Raw genomic sequence first — 27,773 nt, 5'->3', positions numbered from 1 at the left:
TCAGCACTGGGTGAGCTGCCTCCTCCCAGCTGGGGAGGAAAAGGAGTGACAGTGCCCAGCTGGGGCACCGCTGGGCTTTTCCCATAGAGTGCTGGGAATGGCTGAGCCAGCAGCCGGGAGGATGGAGCTGGCTGCTGCCCCGCGCAAAAGAAATGCCTAACTTGGGTTTTTTTTTGTTTGCTTTTTTGTTTCTTCTTTCAAACTCATCGCCGCTGAACCCCCGTGGCAGGGAGCGGGGCTGCAAGCTGCCAGCGGGGAGAGTGAGGGTAACCCTGCTTATATGGGGCTGCTGCACTGCTCCTGCTGCCTCCTCCTCCTCCTCCTCCTCCTCCTCTGGCCGGGTGTTGTGTTACAGCCTTTGGGAGGAGGACGGTCCTAATTTTCCTCGCCCCAATGAGTGTCTTCCAACCGCGGTGCGACGCGAAGCGAAACCCCCCCCCCCCCCCTTCTTCTCCTTGCTCCTGCCTCCTTTTTTTTCTTCCCCCTTCAATTTTTTTTTTTTTTCTTTTTGCCTTCAGTTTTACGGGCCGGTTGCCAAGACGGGATGATCCAAAGTTGTCCTCTTCGCCTGGAGAGCATAAATACCACTGGGGAGCTCTGCGAGACCGCAGTTGGTGCTCGCTGCTGAGCCGAGACCTCCCGTCCCCGCACCTCCCCGGCCTCCCTGCATCCTTTCCCCTTCTGAAACGTTGCAGCTGTATAATTTATTTCCCACCAACGGGCTTAGAGGAGCAACAGCTTCCTGGGAATCGCTTGACGAGGTGAGTGAGAGCTTCTGAAGGGTGCTTTGGGGTGGGTGCTTTGGGGTGGGTGCTTTGGGGTGCCTCCACGCTGGCACATGCACACACAGCATGTGTAACTTCAACAGGCAGTCTGCACGGTGTGAAATAGCACCGGTGCTGTCCGAGCAGGAGATTTGCAGAGGGTGATGAAGGAGTGATGTGCATTTATCCTCAATGAATGGGAAGGGTTTTTGTTGAGGGGGTGACTGACCAGCCTAAGGGATGCTGCGGCAGTTGGCCGCCTCTAGGCACGTCCGTTCTGCTCCAGGGAGATGGAGTTTGTGCAGATGTGAAGTCCCATCTAGGAAGAATTTCACGGTGTTGTCACACAGTCCTAGTGGGTTTTTCACGTGGTTTTTGCACCCACTTGGGCTCTGTGGGAGCAGACTGCAATGGCAGAGCCAGGTGTTTCCATGTGGCCTCGAGGATGCTGAATCCAAGCAACTTGTCATCCCCCTTTTCTTTGGAAGCTGGGGCCATGCTGTAAAGCATTAAATATGTGCATCTCATGAAGCGCATCAGGAGTTGGACTCAATAACCCCTATGGGCTCCTTCCCACCTATGATTCTGTTGTGGTTTTCTCACTGGAGTTCTTTGCACAGGGATCAGTTTGACCCCTGGTGGGCTCCCCATTGCTCTGCTGCTTTTGCTGCTAGCACGTGCGTTTCTCTGCAGCATCAGTCCATCCCAGCTCTCGGGATGCTTTGGCTGCAGATGTTTCCCATAAGGAGAAGCAGAGCCTGCTTGTGTGCTCCCCAGGAGGCAGCTGAAGATCAATCGCTGCGCGAGGGCGAAGCAAGGACGTAATGAAAGGCAGAAGGCAACGCTGCTGCCAGCCCCCAGCTCCTCTGCTCCCTGTGACACGCAGCTCCAGCCTTGAGCTGGGGAAATAGCTTTCTATATATAATCTTTTCCAAAGTCTGGTGCTATTTCGCTTCCTTGGAGCACAGCAGAAGCTCCCTGTCCCAGCTCAGACATGCCTTGCGTGGTATTTGGGAGCCACTTTCTGTCGACTCACCCGTTTCTGAGCGTTCCCAGATGTGTACCTGGCACCGGCACTGGGAGCCTTGTGCAGTTAAAGGGAAGCTGCATAATGCTGCCTCCAAAACCTTGAAAATATCAGCACAGCCTCTCTCAGCTGACCGTCAGCTGAACGTTCTCCCTGAAAAATGTCAAATCTCATCCCAAAGCCAACGTGCTTTCAGTCTTCCTTCATGAGGAGCTCCTTGTGCAGCCTGGAGGCTTTGACCCAGCACTGCCTGAGCTCTGACACACAGCCCAGTGTTTGGCTGCACCTGGGCGTGGGGTTGTTAGGGGAGGGGAGCGAGCAGATGGATGTCTGAACTCAATGAGAACTGAAACGTGAGCATCTCTCTGGTGCTTTCAGGTAACCTTTGGCGTGGGGGCTCTTTCAGGTTGAACATTAGGGAAAGTTTCTTCTCCAAAAAAGTGGTTGGGCATTGGCACAGCTGCCCAAGGGGTGGTGGAGTCACCATCTCTGAGACTGTTCCAGAATCGTGGAAGTGTGGCACTGAGGGATGTGGTCAGTGGGCGTGGTGGGATGGGTTGGGGGATCTTAGGGGTCTTTTCATACCTTTATGATTCTATGATGCCCTTTGCTTCCATCACCTCACCCTTCCCTTGGACGTCCCCTGCCCCTCACCTGCAGCCAAAGCACAGGAATTGGTTTGAACAATCAAAGTGAATAATACTGCTCAAACGACCCAGGGAGGAACACCACCAGGAATAATGCACCATTTGTTGCAGGGCTCCGGTCAAACCCAGCTGTGTTGCCTCGGTCCTGGGGCTCTGCGTTGGGGCAGCAGCTGGTTTTCCAAGCTGCCCTGTCTGTAAGCTCAGTGTTTGCCTTAGATGGGTGATGGGTACGGGCTCCTGTTTAGCCGAGGGCACCCGGCCAAATGAAGGGGTACGACGGCAGGCAGCGTATGTTGGCTGCCTGTTCCCTCCTGCTCTACCTCCAGGGCAGGCTGCAGGGAAAAACGCCGGTGCTAAATGGCCCCATTGTAAACGGCGGTGGCAGCACATCTATTTTTAAACTCTTAGGGAAATGCATCAGAGTAGGAACTGTTGCTGGGATTTGGGTCAGACAGTCTAGCAAAGCGACCGCTCCGCTGTCCCGCTGTTAGAAAGTCAGGATCCTGCCCTGGAGGAAGGCAGCACTCAAGACTGGGAGAGGAATGAGTTTAAAGCAGGGTTTGCCCCCAGGCCACCAAATGTCCCAACCTTCAGGTGTGCCTGGGGATGAGGAGCATGTGTTGGGCTCGCTCTGCAGGAAACAGCAAGCAGCTGTTACCTAAACTTAGCAAATGATATTCCTACATTGTTCTACCATGGTAAAGGCTTAATGCTCTGCCTGCAGGGAGGCTGACAGCAGCTGGTTTTCATTCTGCCTTATTACAGTCAACAGCCCTGAACAGGGACATCTGCTCTTCTGTGTAGACGTCCTGCATGTTTTTAGGGCTTCACACAATGGCTGTGGAGTTTTTCCACCTGAGTGAAGCACCTTTGTGCTGGCTGCTCTGCTTCACAGATGCTGTTGGTTCTGGGGAAGAGGGGATTTGGAACTGTGTCCTACCCCGTGGCACCGGGCTGAAGCTTTTCTGATAGCTCCTTGTGGTACTCTCAGCATCTTTGTAACAGTGTTATCAAAACCAAATCCTGACATCAAGGCAGAAATGGGGAAGCTTTCTTCCAAACTTCAGCCTGAAGTAGACAGATGCTGTGCTTGCGCTGTCTGCACAGATGATTATTGCCTGTCGTGGACAATGAGGTTGGATATTTGGAAAAGTTTCTTCTCAGGAAGAGCACAGGCTGCCCAGGGAAGTGGTGCAATCGCTGTCCCTGGAGGCATTCAGCACAGAGATGTGGCACTATGAGACGTGGTTAGTGGGCATGGTGGGGGTCAGACTATGTGATCTTAGATTTCTTTTCCAGCCTAATGATTCTGTGATCCTAACTCTGTTTGGAGGCTCTTAGATTCCCCCCCAAACCTCCAACTAAAGAGGTCACAGAGCCATACAGCAGCCCATGCTCCCTTCCCTGAGCTGCCTGTAATCTGAATAAAGCCAGCCAAGCTGTGCAAGGCTCATTAGACAGAATGTGGGGAGGGAGGGAGGGTGAGGAAGGGAGGAACTATTGAGAAATGGCAGGTGGAGCCTCATGGAGCCAACATCTCACCAGAAGGGGATGGGAATGAAACACAGCCATCAACCCGAGCAGGTCAGCCCTAGGAACACCTCATCTCCTGCCTGGGAGAGGCTGGGTGCTTTGTCCTCCTCTCTTCCTCTCCATAACTCACCCACTATCCGTGCTCCCTCCTGCCATAACACATTGCAGCAGCGTCAGTGAGCACCCCAGTGCGTCATTTCCCAGCGGGAACTGTGAGTTACAATGACATTTCACATCAACAGCCTCTTGCACGGAGTCTGGCAGCTGCTCAGCTGCAGTTTATTGGCAGAGCAGGGCCTCCAAATAGCTCCCGCTGCTCTCTGACCTCAGTGATCCACCTCGCTGGGAATTCTACTTTTCCTTTTATTCAGATCTGTTCTCCTCTTAATCAACAGCTCTCAGGGGAAATAGCTTCAAATGTCTCCTTTTGTGTCTGCAAAGGGTCGCAGATGGGGTTATTCTGGGCTTTGCCGGGTGCACCCCAATGCTTTTGGTGGGAGAGCACACAACACTGAGTGCTTCCTAAGCAATGCTCCCAGCCCAGCACCAATGGGGTAATAAACTGAATTCCCATTTCCCATGGTGGTGCTCAGTTCTACCAGCCCTTGATGAGAACAACAATATTTTATGCATCTTTTTCAAGCAAAAATCTGTGTTGTGTGGCTTCCTTGGGTGGGAATCATACCGAGAGCTTCTGTTCTCACTGCCTGTTTCTTCCTCACATCCAGGTCTGTGCTGAACCACCAGAGTCCCTGAAAGGAAACCCTTCTGTCGCCTTCATTCCACTTCTGCCTGCTGTAGAGGAGCTATGGATCCTGCCCTGCCTTGGATCCTGCCTCTTGGATGTGTCCTGCTCCTGGCAAATGCAGCCCACTGCTTTATCTTGCCCAACTCGAGTCACCTGGAAAGCATTTTGAGCAAATATCAGGATGGGGAAGCTCACTCCAGATCCAAGAGAGCCATTTTGTTTTCAGACCGACAGGAAATATTGATGCTCCACAATAAATTAAGAGGTCAAGTGTATCCATCAGCCTCCAATATGGAATACATGGTGAGTACAGCTCCCGATGCCTAGCTTTATTTCTTTTGACTTCAATTTTCCTCACAGCGCGAGGGGTTCTGTGAATTTCCTCTGAGGTAAGCTTTTCTCGAGAGGTTTCCTGGTGCAGCTTCATTCCAGAGTGAGTGATGCTTTAGATCATTGGGTTGTTTTGCTTGGAACAGGCAGTGATCGGGTCATCTCGCCCATCCACTGCACAGTTTCAGGACTGGTTCCATTATTCATAAACTAAAGTCTGGCCCAGCCCTGGACACATCTCCCAGTGATGGCAATTCCACAGCTTGCCTCAGCAGGTTCTTCCATTACCTTAATGTCATAAAAGCATGAGTTTTTCCCTACTATTTAACCCGTGTTTTCCCTGTTAGAGCTTTCATATCGTTGTGACTGGTGTTCTGGGATGGTATGCCCACGACACTGCTGGGGATCTGCTCAGCCCTCAGGCCAGCAGCGCTCAAGGGATGTGATCTTTGAAGTCCCTTCTAGCCCAATCCATCTGATCATTCCTCTCCATGATTCCTATGTGGCTCCATCTGCAGTGCTCAGTCCCTGGAAATTGCTGGCACGGCTCTGGGAAGCTCAGAGGTGGATGGGTCAGCACTATTGGCTTTCTGTAGCTCAAGAAACCAAAATAAAAGTTTGGTCAATGGATTCTCCCACTTCAGAGGGAGAACTTAAAGGTATTGGTATGAAACATGCCTTTCCCGTCAACAATTCAGATGAATAGTTTTTTCTCACCTGATGCCAGAGACCCTACTTTGAGCTATTTTTGACAAGCCCTCCAAATATTGTGGGGCCAGAAAATGATGTAGGCAAATAATTTGTGTGTGTGTGTGTGCCTTTTCCCAATGTGCAAATATAGTTATGACCGAAGCTAGCCTGACTTCAGCCATGTGCTCCTGCTGACAGACTTGGATGAGTAATGATTTGTTAAGGCCGCGTTTAAAAGGGCAGAAGAAATAGCACTCATAATGTGGAGTTGCTTGCCAGTTGCACTGAAATGAATACTGCAAATGGAAAATTCTCCCTGAAATGACTGTAGGGAAAAGAGTGAGCAGAAGGCAGTAGGGAAGGACGATCGTTCTTCGGTGGCTTCCCCTGAGCGGTCGCACCGCTGGTGCTCCCATCCCATGTCAGAAATCACATGTCTTTCTAAGAACCGCTGCCTTGTGCCTCCTCAGCGGGCGCCCGTCCTCCTGCAGGCAGCCCGAAGGATGCTGCCAGAGAAGAGGTGATTTGATTAATTTCCAGAGAGTAAACACAAGGCATGAGAAAGCCAAGCGTGTTTTGGTTGGCTCGGGGGATCTGAGAGGGCTGCAGTTGCGGACTGCCCACTGGCCGACTGCTATTTACGCTCGCAGCGCGGTCGCGCTTTTATGTTTGTCTTTGCTCAGTGTGCTTTTCTAGTGGCTTTATGGCTGATTGAGGGCAAATGAAAGGGCCCTATATGCTGCAAAGAAAGAAGCTGAGTCTACGATGGTGCTCCTTGGAAGGGCTATAATCAGTCTTTCATGTCGTCGTGTTTACCCAACGTTACTTGGAAATGCAGTGTGTATTCTGAACGTGAATTTCACTTTAATCCTTTGTTCTGCGTAGGACATTTCTCATTTGGACTTGTTTAAGAGGACGGTCTGTCTTTAGCACTGCATATAAACTTTCTCTTTCTCTTTGGAGCCAGCATGGAGCATCACAGGTGACGTGCAGCTCTAATTTGTGGATAAGGAGGGAGAACGTGTTCCTGGCCATCAGCCTCCAAACGCTGCTTTGCAAATATCCCAGTTCTATATCTGATGTATTTAAGTGACAAAGGGAGCTAATATAAATGAGGAAAAAGATGTATTTATCTTAATTATTTACTGCATGAACTTCAGTCAGAGGGAGGCTATTAATAAGAAAGCAAAGCACAGTGAGTCCCATGACTTTCCCAGGGATCAAAGGAGTTGCTACGTATGCATATAGGATAAAGGTAAAGTGGAGGGAAGAAGTTGAGAATGGAACAGTTTTGCTGCTGGGTTTGTATAAATTAAAAGACAGTGCATATATTCAGCGTAGGTAGAAACTGAGATACAGACTTTGTCATAGACCAGGAGTGTGCAGTGTTTATCGTCCCGGTGTAGTTGCTCAAACCCTACAGCAGCTCTATGAGCGACACTTCCATTGTGGCTTTGGAGTATGTAACAGTGGTGGGCAGGAGCCAGAGTCGTAACAAACTCCTTGTTAATGAACCCGGGGTAGAAAGAACATAGCAGCTCCTAAGACGCTCTGACCTTTTCCGATGGCTTTCAGCAGTGATGAAAGGCAGAAATCTTTCCTCTTCTGGATGCCCAAAGACAGATGGTTAAAACAAAATTGTTCTCAGTACAGACTGCAGAAAGAAAAAGAGTTCTTTGTGTCTAAGGTATCCATCCTTCCTCTTAACACTAGGGTAGAGCCTTTTAATTGCATTAGAGGATAATTGCCTTCTAAGGTATGGACGTCATGCATGTATTTCACACGTGCAGTGCATACCAGATTTTGAAAGTCAACTCCAGATTGGAAGGAGTGAGAAGGAGAGTACATGTACTTACTTGAAATCTTGTGTACTGACAGGCTCTTGGGAACCCCTGCTTGGGAAGTCAGTAAGAGGGGAATTAAGAAACTGAGTGTAGAATACACTGCTCCTCCGGTTCCAGTAGTCTTCGTAGATACTGCTTTGAATATTGGCATAAAGAATTCATGCAAGCAGTGCTGGGAAAGTCTGAAATCTTTTTTTTAATTTTTTTTTCATGTTTATTGCTCTGAAATTATTCCAGGCTCCTGACCGCATTCATGTCTGAGAAGAAATAGGCAAATAACAGCTCTAATTTAAATGGGATGGCTTTGTAATCTGATACCTGCAGAAATGAGCTTCTCTACTCATCAAGCACAAAGCCATGCAAAAACATAGCTTGCTCCTGATTGCCTGTTGAGCATCTTTTGTCCACCTCATTTATTTTATCCATAAGCATCAAAGGAAGATGTAATGTACGTTCGCTTCAATTTCCATGTAATTGTCTATTGCTCATAATGTCTCTGCCTTAAATTACATGACTTGGAATGCCTCTGCCTTTGAGGCTGCAGGGAATAGTGCTCTGCTAGAAAGTCTGAAGTCCCAGCAGTGCATAACATCTTGGGAGAGTTTCTGTGGCTTGTGTGTTGGATGGGAAGGCGGACTGTGGCCGGCCATTGCCTGTTGCACAAAGTGGGAGACCACAAAAGGTTGTGTGTCTGGGTGCAATTGCAATAGTCTGCTCAGAACAGAGGTTTGGAAATGTGGATGCGGTGGGTCACATCCCGTACACCTTCAAGGAGTTGGAGGGCTGAGATGGAAAATGGTTTCATTCCCGCTGTCGGAGCTGTGTCTATGCGGGGTTTTGCAGAATTTCCTTGGCCGCTGCTCAGTTCAAAGCCAAGCTGCTGAGCTCAGAGCAGCTGGAATCTGGATGTTGCTGGAATTCATTTGCTGAGGAGGCTTCATGGTAAGCTCTTCCTCAAGGTTTCAGCTACTAGTTTGGTTCAGTGAGCTCATCTTTACCTTCTGAAGATGATATAGACACACCAAGCTCCAGGAGACATGGCATTTTCCTATTGTTCCCCATCCCAGTCGGGGCTTGATGGTTTCTTGGTATAAGCACTCAATATTTTTCAAGTGTTAGAGAGCCTAAATGCCTTCCTAGTGGGTTTCTGATAGCTCCTTTAATATGGTTGAGGTTTGAGGTTGCTTTTCTTATGCAGAAGTTAGGACTGGGAGGGATCAGCTGGTTGCAGTGTCCAGAGGGGCTGTAATCTAACTCTGGAACTGAATGCTCTCACTTCTTTTTGGTTTTATTTGTAGGAATGCACAATAATATTTTAATCCCAACAAATTATCCTCCTAGGACTGTGTTGAATAGAGCAGCTGTCAGTGATCAAACAATGAATTCAGAGCATTGTCTACTGGATCCAGCAAGTCTGGCCTTTAAAACAAATGCACTCCTGGATAGCGAAGCCAAGGGGGAGACTGCTTTCGTATTGGCTGTTGGATAGTCTCTGAGCAATCATTTGGCTTGAAGCTGGATGATACTCTGTGATATTAGGGGCGTGGGCTGTAACCATAGTGGGGAGCTAGATCACACTCACTGTTGGAGTCCCAGGGGGTGGGAAAGTGAGGAAATGTCCCACTGTTACTGATAATATACATGGAGGCACTTACTGTGTGTTGTAAGTCTCGTGGATGTCAAATATCAGTGCCACGAGGAAAGCACTAGGATGTCTGATTGTTTATATATTTTTTTGACTGGATTAGAAAACCACGTGCCAAGAATGTCTCGCAGTATTTTAGGGTGGATTGTCAAGATGAGTTTGTGAGATCTTGCCAGAGCTATTTGTTACGCTGACCTATGCAGAGTACTTCGCGTCATTGAGGAGGAAAAGTAAGAGGCCCTGAAGAGCCCTGTGCTTCCGTGGCAAGGAGATGTCTTTAGAAATAAGTTCTTAGGAATGAGTACCTCATTGAAATGTGCTGACATCACAAGCCTGGGCACCACGTGTGAGCTGTACTTCAGTCTCGCTTCCTCCACTCATTGCTGCTGATTGACTCTCAATCTAAGACTCTTCAGAGGATGAACTGACTTGTTCTTCTCCCTCCCCTCTGCCTATAGACCTGGGATGATGAGCTGGAAAGGTCGGCCCAGTCCTGGGCTCAGCAGTGCATCTGGGATCATGGGCCCAGTGCCCTCATCAGGTCCATTGGACAGAACCTGGCAGTTCACTGGGGCAGGTAAGAGCTGGGAAGCTCCTCGCTAATACTCATTGCTGCTGGTTGAGAACTCTTGTAAATCTTTTGCTTTTTCTCTTGCTGTATTTCCCATAAATATTTACTCAGCTCTTAATTTGTCTTTATTGAAACCACTTTGCTCATTTGGTTATTTATTTTTATCTTTCTGTGGAAGATTTGTCAATCTGAACTTGCTAATCCAGCTGGGAAAGATGAAGTTTTAACTTCAAACAGATTTGCTCCTTCATCTTATGGTGAAATTTGCTTATTGTTATACCCCTGTCATTAAGTCTTTATAGGCGAAGCCTACTTTGAAAAGCAGACATTTTGTATGTGCATGGAAATTTTAATGGATCAACAAGTTATGCTATTGTAAATCAGGTACAACTTGGTTGAAAGTAGTGGAAATTTGCTGGTGTGAAATCAGCCTGATATAAAAAATCGCGTTCGTTTGTGTTGGCAGAATTAAATAATGATTGGAAAGTTGAGTGGTTAATCCATTGGAAACAAAATCAAAAGATCAGGCTGTTCTTGGCTCTCCTGCAAGCACTTGAGATGGCCGTGGGTTATGGATGGTGGTAGATTCAATCTCACTCCCATTGCAATCACTGGGAGGAAAAATAAATCAGATTTATCTCAGTACTTTCAGGAACGGGCCATAACTTGATTGCCTCAATTTCCTCTTTTGTAAAATGGAATTCGGAAAGTATTCACTTAATGACATCATGAGACTCATGTTTTTAAAATACTTCTAACGAATGATTTTTAATGAAGAGTTGGCTGGAAGAGCAAACTCCAGTTGGTAATGATATCATTTGTATTGCTGGCTGCTTGCTTCGTGTGAGCTGATGAAAGCAATAAAAAGCATTTGAAATGAGCTTCTCCTTTGAGACAGAATTTGCAGATTGCTCTGCTTGCTCACTGAGTACATAGCATGCAAAATGCCAGCATATTTCTCCAGGTAACTTCAACACCATTTGTGTTCTCCCAGACAGCACAAGTAACACCAGTGCTGCCTCAGATTGCACTGTCTTGTGCATAGTTTGCACCAAGTACTTGCAGCAGGAGCTTGCTGCATGGAGAAAGAGCTGCAATAAGGTGGGAGCATGTGTGGTGCCCCAAATGCTCTGCACTACCCCTCGGTGTGATGAGAGTGGGAAAAGCTCTCTTCCTTTCAAAGGTTTTACAGTAAGAACTGCTAAGGATGTCCAGATTTAGCAGACAGCCTGGTGGTGAAGTAGGTACATGGTGGCTTTCAGGTGAAGTTGTTTGGCAAACCTGCACTTGTGTTTACTTTCAAAACACAGCTTTCTGCCAAACGAGAAGTTTTTTTGTAGTTGGGTGGAAAAGGCAGGAGGACATCTCAGGTCAGTGGTGTTTGAAGAACATGTCAAACCTATAAATAATATAAAAAGTCAGACCAGGCTGTGAATTCCGGGGAAAAAATCATCTTTAACATTTTCAGTGAGTTTTTTTACTTCTGACCCTTAGACCACGTTAAGCAACACCTTCTCAATGAGTCGAGCTTAACTGTAAGAAACCTGAATATAAAATTCACAAAGCTGGTGTTAAAAACTGAGACACTGCATTGCAGTAAGCCAGGGGTGCACAGGTGCTGTTGGATGGCTTGTGAGAGGGGCTGGTGCTAACTTGAGGAGTGGGTGTTCTAAGCCACGCCTGCCCTTTGCTCCTCCAGGTATCGCTCTCCAGCTTTCCACGTCCAATCCTGGTATGATGAAGTCAAGGATTACTCATACCCATACCCCCACGAGTGCAACCCGTGGTGCCCAGATAAATGCACGGGTCCCATGTGCACGCATTACACCCAGGTAAGGATTTGTATCCATACTCCACATCCCCTCTGCATCCCGTATTGCTGCAGTGTGTGTCTGTGGCTTGCTCATTTCATTAAGCACGTTGTCCTTGCAGATAGTCTGGGCCACAACAAACAAGATTGGCTGTGCTGTGAACGTCTGCAAGCAGATGAATGTCTGGGGAGAGATCTGGGAGAACGCGGTCTACCTGGTCTGCAACTACTCACCCAAGTAAGGCGGATGGGCCAGGCCCTGCAGCTTTCCCAGACCTTGTGCTGGCAGGTTACTTAACTAGCCAGGGATCTGGGGAAGAGATTTCAGGCAGTCTAGACTGGTGGTTGTGGCTTTAAATTTTTACTTTAGACTGCAGCACGGAGCTGGTTCAACATTGCTGAGCACTGCCTGGAAAAGAGAAGGAGGGGCCGGGGCCAGGCTAGAGCTTTGATGTTGCTGCCATGGCAAGGAGAGCAGGAGATGGCGAGGTTGGAGTGGAGCATGCTGCCAGGCAAGGCTCAGCAGCTGGAAGGGATGGGGCTGATTAATGCTGCTGCTTGCCCTTCCAGCAGCAACCCCTGTGCCCCAGCTGCAGAAGAAATAGCAGGATTACTTACAGTTTAAAACTTATCAAAAAAGAAAGAAAGAAATAGAAATAGGGAAGTCACTATGCGTGGCTCAGAGCCACATAGGGCAGAATGATGCTGAGATAAAAGGTGTGTGAGTTTAGGGTTGGCAGCCAAACCCAGAGTATGTTGCTGAAGCCCCCTCCCCACGTTGGCTTACAGATGCTGCTGGGCACTTTGGTAGGATTTAGCCACCTGCTTCTCACGTAGAGTCCCAATGTCTCCTGCAGAATTCCCATTGCAGGCTGGTCTGCACTGCTTACCATCCTGCTGGATGGAAAAATACTCTCTTTCTGCTGTTTCTGCTTAATCTCTTCTCTCTGGCATCTGTGTGCATTGTCCTCATCTAGCCTTATAGGTGGAGACGGCTGAAAGAGCAATAACTGAAGGGTTCAGAGCCACGGGCTGAGCTCCAGCTCTGTTAACCTCCTCAGCCCCTAATGCTCACAACGGAGAGGGCCAAGGATGGGTTTTGTTCTTGGGTACTTCCTTGAGAAAATGCAGTAATTCTCTGAGTTACTTCTGCCTCTGTGATCCCAGTATTCACAGTGGAGTTTAATGTAAAGGGCTTAAGGAAACCCTTAAAATCATCCTCTTGAAGGTGAAATGTGGGAGATCATTTTCCTTACAAGGCTTTGCTGGGCTATTCGGTCGTTCTTTGTTCTGTTGCTCTGGGCTGGGATGATGTTTCTGCAGCCTCAGAGGCAAAATTGTTGGCAGGGCTGGGCAAGGAGAAAGGCACAGTGCTGCTCTGCTTCCCGGATGGTGCAGGTGTGTGTGGGGGGGTGGTGTGGATTTCTGCATCTTGCTCTTGGGGACGGTGCCAGATGGAAAATGGAGCAGCTCCTCAATAGCAGGAGCTCTTCTGCTGCCTGGGGGCTGCAGATTATGATGGGAGATTGGTAACTTGGATGGGTAGGATTGCTGAAAGCCAAGTGTTGGATGGAAAGGGTGCCAGTGGTTGAGGAATGTGGGGCTTGGAGGGCTCGCTGATGGGCATGCATTGCTTCTGTGCTTGCAGAGGCAACTGGATCGGAGAAGCCCCATACAAGAACGGCCGCCCCTGCTCCGAGTGCCCCCCCAGCTATGGGGGCGGCTGCCAGAACAACCTCTGCTACAAAGGTAAGTAAGGCTGGGGTCAGGGTGCTGTGCAGGGGCCAGCTTTTTATTACCCACCCTCAATAGCATCAAGGCATTGTGTCGTAATGGTAAATCACCAACTGAAAGGCTCTGATTTGCCCAGGTTTTACATGGAAATGCGAGCAGTCATGGGATGGAAGAGCTGCATGGGTTTGGCTGGCAGGCTGTGGGCAGGAGCACTCCCATCCTCGCGGGGTTTATTTGGGAAGGGAATGTTCCTCCTGTGCTTACTGGAGGCAATGTGGGTGGGCAGAGCCTGGCCAGGAACGAGTGATTCCCTCTTCTTTTTTTTTTTGTATACTTTTTTTTTTCTCGCTTTGGTTTTCACGGCTGCAAATCAAACACAGCGATTCGTGTCTCTGGGAGGAGAGGAGGAGCGCTCTGTTGGAATAGTGGTCGATAGACACAGAGTGAAAAATATTACTGCTGCTGGGAAAAGTCCAGTGAAGCAGCTCTGCTCTCAGAGCACGCAGGATTTTCTGGGGTCGTACATCAAGGGTTTTTTGTTTTGTTTTGTTTTTGCCACGTATTTTGCTTCATGAAGAGCTGGGATTTTATGAGCAGGCAGCTCCCCGGGTTATTTTGTTGCACTGATCACTTTTCCCCCGGTGTTGGGGGATTTGCTCCAGGTGCAGATGGGAACTGCAACGGGTCACATCAGAGCTGTGTTGGAAGCTTTCTGCCATCCATTTCTTTGCATAGTCCCCTTCCTCGTTGCTGGGAGTGAAAGAAGTACAATGTTTTGCAGAGGAATGGCCAAGTGGAATGAATTCTTTTGGCTTTGTTTCCCACATCCTTGTGCTGAGCTGCAGGCAGTTGGTTATGCAGTGGGAGACTGCAAGGGAAGGGGGCACTGTAGGGGCTCAGATGGATGGAGGCACCACAACTGCACTGGGACTTGGCAAGGGTCACACAGGAGTAGGATCTGTGCTTCACGGGGGGACTGGCTGAAGCCATTCTGATAGAGAAATCTGATTTCCCAATTGTTGTGAACACTGCAATTATTTTTTAATATCTCCTTTCTAACAAGATTATCGTTATGAAGACACCTACATCACCGAGACGGATGAGACCAACGAAGTGGAGACTCCACAGCTTGCAGAGCACAAGCCTGTGTGGTTCCACCCTCCAGAGAATGAGCCCAGCAAACCCATCAAGCCCAAGAAAACCACCTCCAACTCCTACATGAGTAAGGCAGACTCTTGCTTTTGTTCTTTCAGAAGTAAGCAGCAGGACTTTCAAAAGCCACCTCCACACCAGCCTGCAATGCCTGTCTGTTCTTTAAGAATCCTAGAATTGTGGGATGGTTGGAAGGGACCTCAAAGACCATCCAGCTCCAAGCTGGATTGCCAAGCACTAAATCACATACCTCAGATGGCTTATAGCCCCATCCTACATGACCTTGAACACCTCCAGGGATGGGATATCTAAAGGAAGTATTGATGAACCAAAAATCCACAGATGAATAGCTGATCTAGGAAGAGCCGGTTTCATTTCTCATTTAAAATTCTTTGTGTTCAGCAGTTACCCTTTTTCACAGATTTCTGGGGATTTTAGTTGGTTTCCTTTCTATTTCTTGCTTGTGAAGACTTTTTGTGGCAGGGGTTGGAACTGGATTATCTTTGAGGTCCCTTCCAACCCAAGGCATTCTACGATTTCTGAAGTGATATGTGCTGATGGTAGTACTTAGTTGTGTTCAGTTCATTGAACCAGTCATTCTGAAAACAAGGTGAGACAAGCAAAAACATCCTTTTCAAGTTTACCCACCATTATCTCAGGAGTCTGTAATTAAATGGAGAATGAGAGATGCTGTCTGCAGACCTCAGGCTGTAAATCAAAGCCTTTGGCTGTCAAATGTTTATTTGCAGTTAATATTCCCCAAAACACCTGTTTTGGATGAATAGATCAAGAGGCACCAACAGCTCTAGGCTGCTTGGTCTACACCAAGATTCAACATCACTGCACCAAAGAGTTCTGGGGAAGGTGCATAGTGCCCAAAGCAGGATGTGGTGATCTCTTTCCTCTTACAACGTACTATTTTTAATTCATACTGCGTTTTTTTGTTTGTTTTTAATTTTTAATCTTCTTTTTTCTCCCCAGCACAAATCATTACCTGTGAGACCAAGATGAGAGACAAATGCAGAGGCTCAACGTGCAACAGGTAGTGTTTTACTGATACCTCTTGGAGCAGTGAAGGAAAAGGTGGACTAAAAATTCTGGGGTTCTTGCATACAGGACATAGCCTATACTACATATGTATTTGAAACTAAATAGATGTCTTTGAAAAAAGCCTTAATTTTTCACAATATAAAGCCCTCAGCCAACCCTAGCTTCGAAGTGACTCAGTTTTTTACGCACCCGTCACGACCCACAGTTCCAGGTGTCCAAAATCATTTAATAAATTTTGGCAGAGTCACTTCTGAACCTTTCTTGTGCTTTCCACTGCTGTCCAAGCCAGACCAATAATTCATGGCCCCTCCCCTCCCAGGCAGTTGAGAACTTCTGGTTAAGGATCCTGCAAAGAACGGGACAGTTTATCACTTGGAGAAAAACCAAATCCACAGAATCTAAATATTGGTGTGTTTTTTTTTTTTTTGTGTTTTTTTTTTTTTAAGGAGGGTGGAGAAACTGTTCTAAAAAGTAGTTATTTTGCAATCTTGTTTTTAAATGGGAGAGTTACGTGAAATGAATGGAATGACTATTAAATGAAATAGTCAAAGTCTGTTTTTCTTGAATTGTGTTTTTGCCACCCTCAAAGATATATATCTTCACTAGGTATCTGTGCCCAGCTGGCTGCTTGTACAGTAAGGGGAAGATCTTTGGAACATTTTATTATGAGAGCGTAAGTACTTTTATAAAGATTATAGATGTAATTTGTGGGAAGTTGGTGGTAATAACAGAAATGGGAGATGCTGACAATTTTAATGTAATTTAGCTTTTCATATTCTCCAGTTGTGGTGCTGTAGTTGGGTGTTAATAAAGATTATCTGTGTTTTCCTTGTCTAAGTGATGAAAAAAAGCAGCAGTCTGGAAAGGCAATGTGATTCCAGTCTTGATTCTGTCATTAATGCCCTCAGTGTGCAATAAAACCCATGGGAAGTGAAGGGGTAGGGATAACTAGACAGCTCTTATAGGGGTCTCTTCTTTAGGGCAGTCAATCTGAACAGGAACATCACACTACCAACACTGAAGCAATGGAATATTTGGGGATGATTTTGCTGAATCTTGAGCTAGCACGGCATCCCCCTCAAAGCTACTTTTAGGGAGAAGGAAAGTTGAAGATGAAAGGGTATTTGTACTCAGTCTGGTTGTTTTCCCCATTCTCGCTGTTGCTGTATGACTACGTGATATATTTTTGCCCTGCCATGTCTGTGATTGCAGATATCCTCCTCCTGCAAGTGGTTTCAGCAGAAATATCTTGAGTTTGAATACTCTGTTGAGAACTGGAAACATTTCATACTGATTGTTAATTTCCAGTGCCACTTTTCTAAATTATATCTAAGTGTATGGTTTCTTACTTAAAAATATTTTGTCACTCAACCAAGCAGCGCTTCAAATAATAGTAATAATAGTGAGAGAATAAGGTTGTGTTGGGAGAAAAAGATTTAACAACCAGATTCCAAAGGGTTGTATCAGTTTATTTTCCATTTGGCACTTGGGTGGTGGTTTCATTTCTTCATTTGTTATTTTTTTTTTTTTGCACAGTAGTTGGTCAGTGCTTCTCTGTGAATGAGATTTATTTCATGTATTATTTGCTGTGCTCCTCTCAGTCATCAAGCATATGTCGAGCTGCAATTCACTATGGCATCCTGGACAACAAGGGAGGACTGGTTGATATCACGAGGAAGGGGAGGACACCAGCTTTTGTGAAGTCCACCAGGAACGGTGTAGAATCTTTCAGGTATGACCTTTGGGAACAAGTTTTTGTATTTGCTTTACATAGAACCAAATATTCCTTTGTCTTTGTTACTTATATACATAACACAGTGATTCAAGTACATTTATTTTGCGTATTCTTAAATACTTTTTTTCCCTGCTTATTTTGCAGGAAAAATAAACCTTCCAATGCATTCATGGTTTCCAAAGTCACAAGTAAGTATGAAGTTTGTAAAGCTGAGAAGAAATCATTGCTCCTAAAGCTTAATGAGATGCTTGAAGATATCATTCACACAGCTCTCTTTTTCATTTTAAGTGATCGTGTCAAATGGCCCCATACCACAACTAAACCCAGGAGGGGTGGTGATCCATCACCCATTATGGGCAGTTCCACCATCACACATTTAATTTTTCTATGGGAATCTAAGGAAGGTACAGAAAAATGATCATAAGTGATTATTTCCAGTGGCACCTCCTGGTGATGGGTCATGGTCAGATCTGAACATCAGCTGCAATGTGATGAGCTGTTGGTAGTAGAGTAATGGAAGATGAGCCTTCCTTTTAAGAAGGCCTGAGTCTAGTGTGTGAACACTGTATAAAACTGGAGAAAATATAAAAAAGAGTGCTTAATGTAATAAGTATAATGAATGACATAAAAAATGTTGTAAGAGTGACCCATCATACATGTGAAGACTACTTATGATGTGTACGTATACAAATACTGTGGAGTTCTACTTTTTAAAAGTTTCCAGGTTCTGTATATTTTTAAGTAAATCTTCCTCCTTCAAAGAATCGTAATTTTGATTAAGTCACTAGGCCTGGTGATTTTCCCTCTCTGTATTTATTTCCACAGCACAGACGCTGGATTGCTATACCACAGTAGCAGAGCTGTGCCAGTTCAAAAAGCCTGCAACCCATTGCCCAAGGTAAGTGTGTGCCATGAGCACATTTGTGTTCCACTTAAACCCACCTTGCATGGGAGAAGGAGAGGTGATGAGAGGAGCAGGGCTGCTGAGATCTCCAATCTGAGAGCCAACAGGAATAGAGGTTTTCTGGCCAGATGAGTCAGGAATGGGGCTGGGAACAATAGGAACTCCACTTTGAAAATGTCATGAAAGAACAATCCCTCTCTTTGCAGCTCTACATTAACTACCAAAAGTCATCTGAGGGGAGCCAATAATTAGATTCACTGTTGCCACCTGCAGACCAGATGCAGGCACTTGAAATCTCCCAAGAATGCAGCTTGCTTTCCTGTTGAGCCTTGACATGGAGAATAAATCTGAATAAATTGTTTTCCAGGATTTATTGTCCAGCCCACTGTAAAGACGAGCCATCCTACTGGGCACCCGTGTTTGGCACAAATGTTTATGCAGATGTGAGTATGCTCCTTTCCTTGGTGACCCTATGTAATGTGATGTCTGAGGACGGGTTACTCTGCAATAAATCTTGTCATGGTTATTGCAGTATGGGTTGTAGGGTCAGTGTGCATGAAGGAAGAAGTGGCACCAGAAAAGCTTTGGGATCCCTTCCAGTGTTTGTTGATGACTTCTGAGCTTTGATGAATCATGTAACCGCTCTGTGCCTGAGGAGTGATGGATGTGAAATGGTGGTAGTGTTTGTCTTGCCTTGCTGAAGTGTTTTGAGATCTACAGATAAATACCATAGGGCTTGTATTATATACCCTACATACACAGCCACACTATGTCGTTGGCAAAAATAGTCCATCTTCTCCCTCCCCTCCTCCTTCTGGGAGCTGAACAGTGTTTTTTGAGTAGTCAGGACACAGCACAGAGCCATGGAAAGAAAGCATGCGAGTTGGTTTTATTGGTTTGTTTTTTTAAACTCTGATCATGGGGATGAGCAGAGACTTGATGCTAAAACTAGCAGAGAGTCATTTTCTTGAAATCTTTTAATATTAGGCCTCTAAAAACTGGGCTTCGACATTTTTCCATTGTGGGTGCCTCATTTTTTTTTTTTACTTCTTTTTTTTTCCTGTTGGAAATTGCCTTTGGAAATGCCAGCTCTCCCAGCCTAGTGTCTGGCCTTAGGAATGTGCTTTGGGGCTCATCATGGGTCCCAGTGAGATCCTGCGCTCCCTACTTGGGGTCATTGTGGAGCTGTGCTCACTCCTGAGAAAAACTTCCTGTGGAAATTGTACAGTATCCTTGGGAAATTCACTGAGAAAGTGATTCTTACACGTATATACATATATTATTTTACTTAAGCTTCACAAATTGTTTTGCTCACATAGAAATCCATTGTGCAGCTGCTGCCCTGTCTACTTGCTTGCTCTGGCCTGCAGGAAATAGGAAATAGTTTTCCCTTTCTTTTACTACCTCAGATTACCCCTGAACAGGGCCTGCAATGACAGGGCTTTAGGTGAGGACCAGCATCCAGGCATTGCTTCCTGATCTGTACTGACGCAAAAGGATTAGAGGCCTTCAGTGATGTGCAAGCTCCATTTCCTATCGTCCCCTTGGGGATTCATAAACTGGGTCATGGACTGTGATTTGGGAAAGGATATAAAGAAAAAAAAAAGAAGAGAAGAACTATTTGGTCACTCCTTAGAGGGCTTGGTTAACCTTTTTCTGGGCTCCAGTGCCAGTAGTGTGCTGTGGGTGTAATGAGGAAAGGATGTTGTATTTTAGGAGATTGGTAGAAAAATAGAGAAAATAAGCCAAGAGGGGGCAAAAAGAGGAGCTTGAGGGTGAGATGAAAGATATATTGCAAAAGGGGAGGTAGTGATGATGGTAAATGCTCAGACTGGAAAGTTGTCCAGAGAAAGAAACAGTGAGAGTTTGGGCAGAGCTTGCTACTGAGTGCAAACGGTGCAGGATGGTCTCCAGGAGAGGGAATGCTGTGAATTAACTCTGGCTGAGATGTGATTAAATCAAACCATGAGCTGGGTGAGACAAGTGCTAGACTCCAGGGCCATCTGCAGTGGCACCTTTATGGCCCTGGGGGAACTGTGGTTCAGCTGAGTCAAATGAGTTATCTAAAAGAAAATGAAGTATTTTGTACTGACCTGTGCTCCTCTTAGATGCTCTCTGACCTCTTAACATCCAGTGTCTGATCCAGGACAGTGCTGCCTGTGGCAGAGGGGTTGGAACTGGATGACCTTTGAGTTCCCTTCCAACCCAAGCCATCCTATGATTCAATGACCATGCATGGTCAACCTCACACTGAGATTTCTGAGTCAGAAAAATGGGGGAAGAAACATCAAAAGTGTGTATTAGCATGAGGCTGTGCTGTTCTAAGTTCTAACCCAGTTCTGAGGGGATGCTGTGTGAACACCTAGGGAGCTTTATCGGGGCTTAAAAGAGCTCTTAATTTCTGAAAGGCACCATCACTTGTCGTTCTGCCCTGCTCCTAGGTGCACTGTCTCATCTCTGCTCAAGAGCCCTATGGATCTGGGAGGGAACACAAGGCTCTGCTCTCGAGATAAGGCCCTTTGTCCACAACTCTGTGGCGATTAGCTGGAGGAGGATTGATCACTTACATAACAAAGGAGACGTTTATCACCAGAGCAAACCAAGTTGGGTGACTCAACCCTCTTGAGATAGGAACTTAATGATTAAACCCGTCCCACTAATGAGGAGATCGTGTGATTGAAGTCACAGTCTCAGTCTCTTACTAATGACCCACTATAAAAAGCATTGCCATTTTATGGTGTATGCTTCAGAGTCCACTTCAGTGGGAAAAGCTCCCAAGAGCCAAGAGTATGATGTTGATGCCGACGCAAAGGGGCTACGCCATGGAAAGCCATTGCAATGTCTGTGCAGTGTTCATACTTCTGGGTTTGAGGGGAAAGGCCTTTTTTCTCCTAATGACTCATCTTCCAAAAGCTCTGTGTGTAATTCATCAAAGCAAATCTTGGACTGGGATAGAAAAGGGCAGTGATCCAGCAGAGTGATAAGAGTAGGATTTGGGAAGGCAATAAAAAGCCTCTGGTCAAAGCTTTGAGTAAGTAGCAGAACAGCAAGTCCTGGAAAAAAAAGCCAGGAGAAGTACATCCTTTAGGATGTCTCCCAGTGGAGAGTGTTGCAAATTGATTCAGGACAGCTTAATTTTACGAGCCAATTTTAGATTTGCGGATTTCCCACTGCATATTTGGGCAAATTTGCAGCATATCTTCTAAACAGAGTGTTCCCTTGCTCCCTTGCCCATTTATAGAAGCAAAAAATACCAAATTGGCACTCAAAACTCAGGGAGCTGCCAGGAGATAGGCGATCCAAAGTGATAAATATATAGGGGACAAGGCAAACCTGCCATAAATGGCTGCAAGAAGGAACGATCTGTATTGTACGTAAGTGATGGGAACGTTTGCCCTTGGCTCTGGTCTTGTGGCAGTTTGGTTTTTAGCCATCAGGGAGTTTATGAGGTTGGGATTTTCACTTGCTGCAGTACCCTGTGCAAAGCTGATTTTTGTCTGTCGTTGCTGCAGCTTGCTGTATGTAAACCCTTTGGAGAGTTGATAGCTAAGTTTATACTACGCGTAAACCTCCCCTGCTTTTGCTGTTTCCTGGATGCTTTGGTAGCTTAGTCATTGTTTGTCCTCGTTTTGTGGTCCTCCTACTCTTCTGACTCTGCACATCAAGGAGAACAGTGTGATGGAGGAATCTTAATCTTTTCAGTAGTGTTATTATCCCCCTGAACTCAGTATAGCCTGGTGGGGCAATGGGCTATCCAACCAATGGGACTATCCAGCTACACAAACCTACACCACTCTGCGGGTGCAACCATTCTGTTTTTCCTGGAAAGGAGAATGTGAACTCTCTCGAATAATTTGTGGTCATTTAGCTCAATGCAGGAAAAGTGTCTGCTTTTCAAGTGACCTGGTGAATAAACCTTGCCAAGGTGGCTGGTCAATAGCAAAGAGGTCTCACCACTGCGGTTTCTCTGCAGACAAAAAAGTCCCTGGCTGGAAATCTGCCCTTGAGTCAGCTTTGGCCCTGGACAGTGTCCCAGGCACAGCTCTGCCACAGGAACAGCTGTTCATCCTCTGCAGTGGTGTTGGATCTTTTTGCAGCCATTTCACTTCTCCATTTGAGACCAGGGCTTATGGTGCACCCAGAAGACCTGGTCTGTGACCATCCCTAAGAACAACAGAATTGTTTAATAGCTTTTTGGCTCCACACATTTTTATTCTCTTCTTATTCGTGATGCTGACGGAGAAGGTAAATCTCAAGATGTAAAACAGAGATGTTTAGTATGTGAAAATGATGGCATATTTTTCAGAGCTCCAGTATCTGCAAAAGTGCAGTGCACGCAGGGGTCATTGCAGATGAAGAAGGTGGTTTTGTGGATGTGATGCCTGTAGATAAGAAGAGAAGCTATGTTGGCTCCTTGAAGAATGGAGTCCAGTCTGAGAGGTGAGACATTTTTCTTTGCACTTTTATTCTCAACTGTGTGTTTGATTGTAGGTTCAATTTTATGTCAAAGTCAGCAGATATCAGCTAGCAAGGCTGGTGGGGTGGAAACACATGACTTAACAGCATCACTGTGAATTTCCAGATATTTCAAGCAAGTAGAGCGTGTTGTCCTGCTCTTACCTTCCACAAGTGAAAGACTGCTCTCAGATCAGTGTGAAGGGTACTAGATACTCTTAAGCAATTTATTTTATTTAGGAATGGAGCACTGTTGATACAGTTTGCCTTATGTATATATCATTAAAATTCACTCTTATAATTAGTCCAGCAGTTAGTATTGGACAGTGCTCAGGAGATAAATTCTGAAGAAGAAAGTTCCCAAACTTGTTTGTCTGAAAGATAAACATGGGTGTTTCTGCAGCATTTGGTCTGGTTAATGCTTTGAGATTTACTGAGATTTCCATTGAACTCCGTTTCGTGGGACATGTTTGTACTTGTTGGTTAATTTCCTTGATGAAAGAAGAATTAATAAATCAACCTGTACGGAGATGATCAGGGAGTTTTTGAAGTTGGATTTGCTACCCTTGTGATTTTCATAGCTTATTCTGGTCTAATCTTGCTTGTTTGGGTGAAAAATGGCAAATCAGTGACTCCAAAACCATGCACTTCCAGAGGGATCGTAGTGATGCCATTGTAACTCTTTCAGTCCTTTCTATTTTTCTTTTCCTAGTTCACTTTGTGATGTGCTTTTTCACATATTGGTGTGATGGTGCTGATTTGTCTGTCTTTGTAAACATGCCATTTAGCCCTGCTGTGGGTTTTGGTCACTACTAGCATGGCTCTGTCTGCTCTATGGGGGTTTCTATTTCATTTACCGTAAGAAATCCAAGCGAGTCTGGTGTTTTCATTCTAACAATATCACGAAGTGCTGTAAAGCATCTCAAGAAAGAAAAGTCAAAACAGAAAAGCTAAGGCAGGAAAGCATTAGGCATAAAATATGAGCTTTGCTACCAGGATAAGCATTTTGATCATCAGATCTGCAGCCTGGCAGATTTGCTTTCAGCTTGCATTTACATCACAGAAACTACTGTTACTATGAGTTTTCTTTCACCTTTGTCCTTTTGCTTATCTTTCATACTAACAGAGAACTTGCTTGCACGAAAAGCTCTGGCAAAGCTAAGAATAGACTCTCCCTCTAGCACTGACACATCATGTGAACACCAGGTGCTGATGTGGGAGGTGAGGGAAACTCTAGCAACTCTGCTCTAGCAACAGGGATGAGTATGATGATTTGGAAAGTGTTATTTACAGTCAGCCATAAGGAGCACCTCTGTGCTGTGAAACCCACGGGATGGTGGAGCCTTTTCAAAGATTTGAAAAGGTGAAAACTTTGTACTTCAGGATGTTTGGTTCATTTTCTTTTCTTTTTTTTCCAGCTTAAGGAATCCTTCAAATGGAAATGCTTTCCGAATTTTTGCTGTGAAGCAGTAAATTCCTAGGGAAGGTGCACATTTCTTCAGGAGAGCGCTCCGCTGATCTCCAGAGACAGGAAGGCTCCTCTGATGGCATCGGCTCTGAACATTACCCTCCTTGCCAATCTCTTTCAGGGAATTAGAAAAGAAAAGGAGAAAAAAAAAAAAGCCAAAAATCCAAAAAAGAAAAAAAAAAAAGACACCAGGTTCTGACTCAGCTGTTCGCATCTCATCGCACCGTTCAGCGTTGTATCTTTTCGTTTTGCGTTTGTTTTTTTTCTAGGGGCATTCAGCAATGATAAAACTGTTCTTACTTTCAATTTATGAGAGAGGTGTGCTGCATGGAACTGCAGTGGCTCAATGTACAGCAGCCTTAGGGATCTCGACCTGGCCCTGGATGCCTTTTTTGGAGTGGGAGGCATCTCCTCTGATGGACGCGATGACGTAATGACGTGCAGACTCAGAAGTGAGTGACTGTCCAAGTGCTGGGCCTTCTGAGATGAGAAACTGTTTGAAAAGCTGCATCTTCTGGGGAGAGTTTGGGCTGTGGTCAAGTGGTTTTGTGTATGTTTGACGATTTGTGTGCAAAAGAAGAGAGCATTTGGTGTTTTCCTAATGAGGTGAGATGCATCAGTGCTGCCATGTTGGCTGCTGAGGCGTTGCACTTGACCAAGTTGTATGGTGGGGGAGAGGATGTTACTGTCGACCAGATGTCAGGGATTTCTGGGCACTGGAGAGGGGCATGAGATGGTGGCAGAGACCCTTGCTGCAGAAAATGAGGCCACCCTATAATCTCCAACAGCAGGTTTAGTGTTTGCTGGTCAAACATTCACAGGTACTTTGCAAGTCTGGCAACCCATGAGAAGTCAGTGAATTGGGGCTCCTGTGCTGGCACATCTCATATTATATTACACGCCATTTACAATAAAATTTCAGTTAAATCCAGCGTATTGTTTTATACAGCAGTGCTGGTTGTTTTATCTGTAGTAGTCAAGTAGTAATAAGGTTAATCTTATTTTTGCTAGGAATGGATGTATCCGTAGGATGCATGTTCACTTTACCTTTGTGAAGCTCTTTGTTGTTGTGTGTGCAGTTCTGAGACTTCAAAGATATGACATAAGTTGGGATAGATGAGTTTTTACACTGTTTTTGATGACAGATTCCACCTTTCAGTGTAAATGCTGTAGCCTTGAGCACTTGACATGATGTTATTTGATGTTTTGTTACGGATGTCTCAACACATCCAAATGCATTTTCAGAGCCAAGAAAATAGCCTGGCCTGAGCTACTCTTTAGGGTTGAGAGGGTATTCTCTGCTTCAGATCGGAAATTTTTTTTAGGCTTGGTCTAAACACGAGTCTGGTTGCCTTTTGATGCATAAAATGAGGCAACATAAACTATAGTTCTTCAGTCCTTGTAAACAGAGTCTCTCTGCTTGATGACTTGATAGTAATGTTGTATAACAAATTGGGAAATACTTCACCCGATTTGGCAGGTGCCTCATAGCCATTTTTAGGCTCAAGCTGTGTTCAGGTTAATCTAGAAGGATCTAAAAGCCATGCCTTCATGCTGTTTCAAAACTTGGACCAAAAATGAAGCACTTCTTAAATTGTGCAAATGCTGTAAAATCAGCAAAGAAATTACATTTATCACTCAGTTTGTCTGTCCATTGGGGTTTCTTTCTCTGTGAAATCTGACCTTCTGTAGAATATGAAGTTGGAACTGCTTTGTGTTGTCTCGGAAAATGCTGCACAGCAAACTTAACTTCGGGGCAGAGAAATGACTTTGTTTTGCCTTTGTTTCTATGGCATTGTCTTCCAAGGTGTGCAGGAAAAAAAGTAATACTTTTATTTTCTCACTAGGTAAAACGATGTTAAAAACAGCTGGAACATATCATAGAAAAAACTGCTGGTTGGAAGCATTTGAAATCTTGGCAGTGTGATAAGGCTTCCCTGTTTATGCCCACTGTGTGTAATTGTGCTGTATGTGGTCTAGTTCAAGCCCATTAAATACTGCAGCATGAATCCATGACCATCAAGGGCCAGATGGTAGTCACAGGGCCATTTACTGAAGTGGAAAGCATAAGAGATGACATAAGGTGTCCAGGGCCTCCTTCCCACTGACTTTGTGCAGATTGCAAGAGCACATAAAATGCCTCAAAGCCAATGTAGGAATCCCACCTCTGCTATATTGTCCATGACAATTTTGTATGCTGTAAAATGGTGGAAATAAATGTGAGGGCTCTTGGAGGAAAGCCTAGAGGATTAATGTAGAGCACGTACAAATCCAAACAGCTTGGGATGTATCTACCTGGTGGAAAAGGAGAAAGGTAGGAATTATCATTCCAACAGAAATATCCTAAAATGCTTAATTCAAGTTAAAGTTGCATATTTTTATCTTCAGCCAACTGGTTTGGGTTTTTTAGAAACTGGTCTTAATTTAAGTCTGTCTGTTTATTTTTATATTTGTTGTACAAAAGAGAAATTGTGACTTTACTACGCAAATATTATTTGAGGTCCTGGGTGCTATTAATTTAAACATACCTCCACCAGAATTAGGTGCGATCAGGTCCTCCGAGACAGTAATGATGTATTGCTTGTAATCACGTGTGCTAACTATTCACCTATAGGTGGGACAGTACCAGTTTTTAGCCAAATATTTACTGATTTTACTTCTAATACCAAAACATTTCTTAGCCTAATATATTTCTATGCAGCTTAAAGATACAGCAGGTCTTTACATCTCCAGATACATTCCTCCTTAGACCCTAGCTCTGCAGATTAGTAAGCACATGCCAGCTTGAAGCACCTGAGTGCGGCCACGCTGGAGCATCTGGTTAAACCCATGGTAAAGCTGATGCTGTGTGGTTGTTCTAGCTAACCCAGCTACCAGCATGCACTCAGGCCTGCTAGCTCCATTAACTTCTTCATTTTAAGTCATCAGCAGTCATTCAACCAACAGATGGTTGAAGATCCTCCAGTCGTGTACTTGGTCAGTTGTGCAGTCTTATGTATTTAGGGCCAGTTCATAGAGTTGCTTTTTTTCTATGAAAAATGATGTATTTTACTTCCTATGTATAAAAGTTTCTTGTAAATTTTTGTGTGCCTTTGCATGTTTTTCGAGGGGCTGTGTGTTTGTTTATAAACTATATATATTTTTTTCTAAATACTGAATTGTAAAATACCTGTTTCCCTTCCTCCCCTTCTCCCCATTTTCTTTTTATTTCTGGATTATTTGTGAAATAAAACCTTTCCAGAATGAATGTCACCCTTGTTATCAATGGTTGTATTCAGAATACTGAGCCTGAGCTATTTGGGATTACTCCTGAGAACCAGAGTTAAAAAACCTGGAGAGCCTGTGTTAAATTGAGGTGTTCAGAGTCTGTTCTGCAGACAAATAAATAAACCTTTCTGGTACCCAGGCATTAAAAATCAATTTTTATCCTATCAAGAATAAGTCAGGTCCTTCCTTCACATCCTAGGAGTAAAGGAAAATGCATATCTGTCTTTTGAGTCTCTGTAATATAAGAGCTGAAGTAGACAAATGTGTTGGATAAGTGTGGTTAATGAAGTAGTGCTGCAAAATACGGATAAGAAACTCTCTTCTTCCTGATAATAAATGTTATATTACATAATAAATGTAATAAATATACTTTATTTTTAAGGGAAATAATATAGATTT

General features: G+C 45.1%; 1 protein-coding gene across 1 annotated transcript; it reads left to right on the top strand.

Moving 5' to 3' along the window:
- The first annotated feature begins 664 nt into the window (after positions 1–664).
- On the top strand, positions 665–27,354 carry CRISPLD2 (cysteine rich secretory protein LCCL domain containing 2). The gene is made up of 15 exons (XM_065733097.1): positions 665–761; positions 4,700–5,022; positions 9,687–9,805; positions 11,499–11,631; positions 11,732–11,847; positions 13,258–13,358; positions 14,407–14,565; positions 15,477–15,537; positions 16,152–16,218; positions 17,147–17,277; positions 17,425–17,468; positions 18,106–18,178; positions 18,552–18,627; positions 22,491–22,624; positions 24,058–27,354. Exons 2-15 carry the CDS (start codon positions 4,780–4,782, stop codon positions 24,110–24,112), a joined length of 1,512 nt encoding a protein of 503 aa, XP_065589169.1. The 5' UTR covers positions 665–761; positions 4,700–4,779; the 3' UTR covers positions 24,113–27,354.
- Positions 27,355–27,773: the final 419 nt, after the last annotated feature.

The sequence above is a fragment of the Cyrtonyx montezumae genome, unplaced genomic scaffold, assembly GCF_038088225.1.
Source record: "Cyrtonyx montezumae isolate F1298 unplaced genomic scaffold, pur_monq_1.0 scaffold_17, whole genome shotgun sequence".
NCBI classification, from domain to species: domain Eukaryota; kingdom Metazoa; phylum Chordata; class Aves; order Galliformes; family Odontophoridae; genus Cyrtonyx; species Cyrtonyx montezumae.
The sequence above is the reverse complement of the archived record's forward strand: the minus strand, read 5'-3'. Positions and strand labels throughout refer to the sequence as shown.

What these genes read in the sequence shown, in the direction of transcription:
- CRISPLD2 (XM_065733097.1), top strand. Translation starts at nt 4,780, where the DNA reads ATGGATCCTGCCCTGCCTTGGATCCTGCCTCTTGGATGTGTCCTGCTC. An exon ending in GAACATTTTATTATGAGAGC is followed by an intron (nt 16,219 to 17,146) that starts GTAAGTACTTTT and finishes TGCTCCTCTCAG; the next exon opens with TCATCAAGCATATGTCGAGC. An exon ending in AACGGTGTAGAATCTTTCAG is followed by an intron (nt 17,278 to 17,424) that starts GTATGACCTTTG and finishes CTTATTTTGCAG; the next exon opens with GAAAAATAAACCTTCCAATG.